At 42.0% G+C, this 5341-nt stretch overlaps 1 protein-coding gene across 1 annotated transcript; it reads left to right on the top strand.

The window, feature by feature from the left end:
* The first annotated feature begins 226 nt into the window (after positions 1–226).
* On the top strand, positions 227–4273 carry LOC143018665 (uncharacterized). Its single transcript, XM_076174253.1, has 3 exons — positions 227–478; positions 680–3748; positions 4013–4273. Exons 1-3 carry the CDS (start codon positions 227–229, stop codon positions 4271–4273), a joined length of 3582 nt encoding a protein of 1193 aa, XP_076030368.1.
* The last annotated feature ends 1068 nt before the right edge of the window (positions 4274–5341 follow it).

Here is a 5341-nt window from a genome sequence, read left to right as displayed (position 1 = left end):
CCTGTTTCCTTTTGGCTTGTTACGAGTAGAACGTACCTTGCAAGAACCTAATTCGGTCTTGCCACTTAAGTTTATGCCAGGTGATAAACTTCATGATACCTGTAAGGCCTTTAGCTTATTCTCGAGTTAACTTGCCAGGCTCTAAGCAGGTTTCACTTATATATATATATATATATATATATATATATATATATATATAGAGTACGGAATCTTTTAAATTTAAACCATGGCTAAGCAGAGTGATTTCAAAGCGACTGAGTTTGTGGGTAACCCAGAGATCCAAGAATTCAAAGAGACTAATATTTGTAAGGACGATTTAAAGTATATAGCAAAGACCTTCAATATCTCTTTCAAACCTGACTTAAGGAAAGATGAGCTACGTGCTCTAATTCTAGCTCACTTAGGGGATAAAGATGTCCTCGAAGCTTCACGTTCGTTACAGACTTCAGATCCTAATCTATTACTTGAACTAGAGAAAGTGAAGCTAATGTCTCAACAAATGCAAATAGACTATGACAGAGAAGAAAGAGAAAAGGAGAGAGAAGAAAGAGAAAAGGAGAGAGAAGAAAGAGAAAAGGAGAGAGAAGAAAGAGAAAAGGAGAGAGAAGAAAGAGAAAAGGAAAGAGAAAAGGAGAGAGAAGAAAGAGAAAAGGAAAGGGCTCATGAACTTCAATTTAAGCAATTAGACATTCAAAACAATGCCAACTCTCCTAAAACTAAGACTGATTTGCTGAAGTATGTCAAGCTTATACCTACATTTCCTGATAGTGATCCTGAGTCTTTCTTTAGGGAATTTGAATCCACAGCTCTACACTTTGAAATTCCTAAACCTGACTGGGTTTGGCTTATTAAACCTAAGCTGTCTGATAAAGCACTTAAAGTATGTAATAATGTGGACGATAACACTAATTATGACGAGGTTAAAGTAGCAATTCTAGCTTCGTACTCAATCAGTACAGAAGGATACAGACAAGCATTTAGGTCACTTAATAAACTTCAGTATCAAACTTACCATGAATTTGCCTCTGAGAAATTAAGGGGTCTTAAGAGGTGGTTAAAGTCAGCCAGTGTTAATACTTTTGATGAACTTGTTAATGTTATAGCATTAGAGGAATTTATAAGAAAGATTCCCTACTCTATCAAAATGCACCTCATCGATAGGGGAGAAAATGACCTGATTAAGGCCGCACAGTTGGCTGATGTGTTTTCCCTGGTCCATCGTTCGCCCACCAGGGAGAGGAGAGTGCTCCAGCATAATGTAAAGTCTAATAGTGGGTTTAAGGATGGTGAGCTGGTAGATCAGAGTAATTTAAAAACAAATCTAACCTGCTCATTTTGTAAAAGACGTGGACACCACATAAAACAATGCCCAGACCCTAAATGTAAAGTGTCACAAACTACTGCTCCCAGCAAACCTGTAGCTGCAATTCTGTCTGTGCCAACCAGTAAAACTGCCGATATCTTTCAGCCTTTCCGTTCACTTGGTGCCGTGTTTCTGGAGGATGGTGGCGAGGTGCACCCCATTCGTATCGTGAGAGATACAGCTGCTGCCCAGACGGTTATACTAAAGTCATCTGTTCCTGGTATAGACAGCAATTATACCGGCGAAAGTGTGTACCTCCATGACTTTAACAGCCAGTTTCCTTTGAGACTAGCTCGGGTGCACCTCAGCTGCGGCATTGTTCAGGGACCTGTAACGGTGGCGGTGAGCGAACAACCTTCCCTTCCTATCCCAGACTGTAGTTTACTTCTTGGTAATGACATAGCTGTACAAACTCCTGCTCCTATCATTTTGAGTGACACTCCCTTAACGCATAACCCTACTGATGAGTTAGAGCGAGAACAGCCAAATTTGTTCCCTAGTTGTGCGGTAACCCGATCCCAAAAATTAAAAGACACACCTACACATTCACCCCTTCCTCCTCCAAGTGCTATTCCACAAATATTCACTGAACAGAGTTTATTAGAAGCACAACAGAATGACACTACTCTAACTCCCTTACACTCTAAAGTAGTTCCCAAGGAAGATATTCTACATCCTCCATCATTCTACTATCATGATAACATCCTCATGAGACTTTACAGACCACCGCAATTATCAGATGATGACACCTGGGCAGAATGTCACCAAATTGTATTACCCACCAGCTTGAGAACTCCTATAATGGAAGTAGCTCACCAAGGTCTCTCAGGTCATTTAGGAATAAGGAAGACATATCTTCGCCTTCTGAATGAGTTTTATTGGCCTGGCATGAAAAAAGATGTAGCTGAATTTGTTAAGAATTGCCACCCATGCCAGATTGTTGGGAAACCTAATGAAACTATACCACCATATCCATTGCAGCCTATTAAAGTACCTTTTGAGCCTTTCAGTAAATTAATTATAGACATTGTTGGACCTCTCCCAAAGACAAAGAAAGGCAACCAATACATTCTCACCACACTTTGCCCAACTACAAGATACCCTGATGCTTTTCCTCTTAAGAATATCTCTGCTAAAACTGTTGCTAATACACTCACTAACTTGTTCACGACCTTTGGAATCCCAGAAGAAATCCAATCAGACAGAGGTAGCAATTTTACCAGTGTTCTATTTGCAGAAGTTCTAAAGCTGCTCGGTATTAAACAAACTCTATCAACAGCTTACCATCCTCAGTCGCAGGGGGCCTTGGAACGTTTTCATCAGACTATGAAATCTATGATTAGGAAGTTCTGCTGTGAGGAAGACAGAGATTGGGATGAGGGCCTGCAATTTCTTCTATTTGCCATAAGGGAAACACCATCAGAATCCCTAGGGGTCTCACCTTTTGAGTTGCTCTTTGGACGCAAGGTAAGAGGACCCCTCAAGGTCATCAAAGATCATTTGATCTCCTTACCTTCTACAAAGTTAGTCACGGTAAACAACTACATTACCTCTCTTAAATCTAACTTGGATAAAGTTCGTTCTTTTGCCAAAACTAACCTAGCTCATGCCCAGTCTGTAATGAAGACTAACTTTGACTCAAAAGCCTTGGTCAGAGAGTTCAAAGAGGGGGACTTAGTCCTGGCATACATCCCTATCTCTGGTTCACCTCTTAGCGCTAAATATCATGGACCATACAAAATTTCTAAGAAACTATCAGATTCTAACTATGTAATTTCAACACCCGACCGTCGCAAGGCTACCCAACATATTCATGTGAACCTAATTAAACCATATAAGACCACTAGCCCACTACTAGACTATGAGAAACAAGTGTTAGCGGTGAATACTGTACCTAATGTTATGTCTCATACACCTAATAATGCCATGTACATTAATTTTGACAAGATTTTACCGAACATTGACTCCCATCCTACCGATAATTCGCATATACTTGGTAACCTAGTTCCCTACCTTAGTCATCTCACGAATGAACATGCCAATGATGTAACTGAAATCATTCACAAATATGACTCTCTCTTCAAAGATGTGTCCGGCATCTGCAACATTGCCACTCATGACGTGAAGCTTGTACCTGGATCTTCTCCTATTAGGCACAATCCTTATAGAATCCACCCCCAGAAGCGAGAGCAGATGAGGAGTGAGGTCAACTTCCTGCTCGACCACGGATTGGCCAGCCCGAGTCAATCCCCCTGGGCTTCGCCGTGCCTGCTGGTGCCGAAGGAGGGAGGTCAACTTCGCCTGTGTACGGACTATAGGAGAGTCAACTCTATAACTGTTCCTGACGCATATCCATTACCCCGCGTTGACGACCTAATTGACGAGGTGGGAACAGCCCAGTACATTACTAAAATAGATCTAATGAAAGGTTACTATCAGATACCTTTAACAGAAGAGGCTAAATTGATCTCTGCTTTTACAACACCATTTGGCCTCTATCATTATAATGTCATGCCCTTCGGAATGAGAAATAGTCCGGCCACCTTTCAGAGGGCAATGAACTACCTATTGCAAGACTTAAAGGGTGTGGGGGTGTATTTAGATGACATCTTGATTTTTTTTCATGACTGGCAACAACACCTCCAACAGGTAGATGCTGTGCTATCCAGATTATGCCAAGCCAACCTGACTGTCAAACTCTCCAAGACCAGCTTTGGAAAGGCTACAGTGACGTATCTTGGACATGAAGTTGTCAAGCCGCGTTCGAACATCTTAAGGCGATGCTTACAAGGGATCCAGTTCTACGGTCACCAGACTTCACTAAACCCTTCGTTCTCCACACCGATGCTAGTGATGTCGCTATTGGAGCTGTACTTCTCCAGGAGAACACAGACACTCTTCACCCAGTGACCTACTTCTCTGCAAAACTAGACGTCCATCAACTCAACTATTCTACTGTAGAGAAGGAGCTACTGGCTATAGTGGCTGCTATCAAGAAGTTTGAGTGCTACCTTCAACCTAGCATAAAACCATCTTATTCTCACTCACCGCCTCTACATCCCGATGTGGCGGCGTCTTAATGGTGGGGGAGTGTAAGGTATACCTCTACTAACCACCTATTACCACCTAACAACCACTACGACACTTCTGAATCACACCCCGCCACGTCGCACCATGTTTCATCGAGCCGGCTTCAAACCCTCGAAGCACCTGAGGTTTCGACTCTCTCCTATAAAATGAGGGTTCACCGCCCCATGAGTCAGTCTCAGCTGTAAGCTGAATACACTCACTTCTAACATGGTGTTGGTGGACGAGAGACGATATCGGACTACTCATCATCCCTTCGGTGCTGGTAACGTAGGGCGTTGCGGAAGGAACCAAGTTCTCTGTGTACTCAAGTTCTTAATTTGTTCAAGTTCCTAGTGGTCAAGTTGAATAGTGTTAAGTTAATTGAAGATAAGTCTAATTTAATGTTAAGTTTAATTGTATTTGTTGGGAATGTCAGTTGGTAATAAATATTGTTAAATGTTATTGTATGCTTTAAATTCATTCACTTCGAAATGTTATGTATGTTCCCCCTTAGACTAACCTTGACGTACGTAACAATACACAGAGCGAAACAGGACACATACCATTCCGCATGTACCACATCAACTCTCTTTGGCCAGCCAGGTGACGTTCACGCACGCCTTCTCGTGTTCTCTTACAGATTCATTCTCTCTCTCTCTCTCTCTCTCTCTCTCTCTCTCTGATTTTGTCTCTCTGTATTGTGGGGAAAAAGAATGTCACTACCGTGTTCCTATGTGTGATGTCGAAGACGTCTGCATGAGACGTAATGAGGGAACTAGGGATTCCAATTCTGTATTTCTATTCTATGAGAAGTTAAAACATAAGGTCTAGGAGGAGGACTCCAACGAGAGTCCTAGTAACTGAGTCAATGAATGTGCGTGGATATGGTGCAGATGAGAGCAAAAGGGA

The sequence above is a fragment of the Oratosquilla oratoria genome, chromosome 35 (assembly GCF_046742065.1).
Source record: "Oratosquilla oratoria isolate Oo_2021 chromosome 35, ASM4674206v1, whole genome shotgun sequence".
Lineage (NCBI taxonomy): Eukaryota > Metazoa > Arthropoda > Malacostraca > Stomatopoda > Squillidae > Oratosquilla > Oratosquilla oratoria.
Note: the sequence above shows the minus strand (reverse complement) of the source record. Positions and strands in the feature narration are given on the sequence as shown.

Bases quoted from the DNA above. Each gene is read 5' to 3' on its own strand.
- LOC143018665 (XM_076174253.1), top strand. From the start codon at position 227: ATGGCTAAGCAGAGTGATTTCAAAGCGACTGAGTTTGTGGGTAACCCA. The intron at 479-679 runs GTGAAGCTAATG...CTTCAATTTAAG, and splicing joins TATTACTTGAACTAGAGAAA to CAATTAGACATTCAAAACAA. The intron at 3,749-4,012 runs GTGGGAACAGCC...CACCTCCAACAG, and splicing joins TTGACGACCTAATTGACGAG to GTAGATGCTGTGCTATCCAG.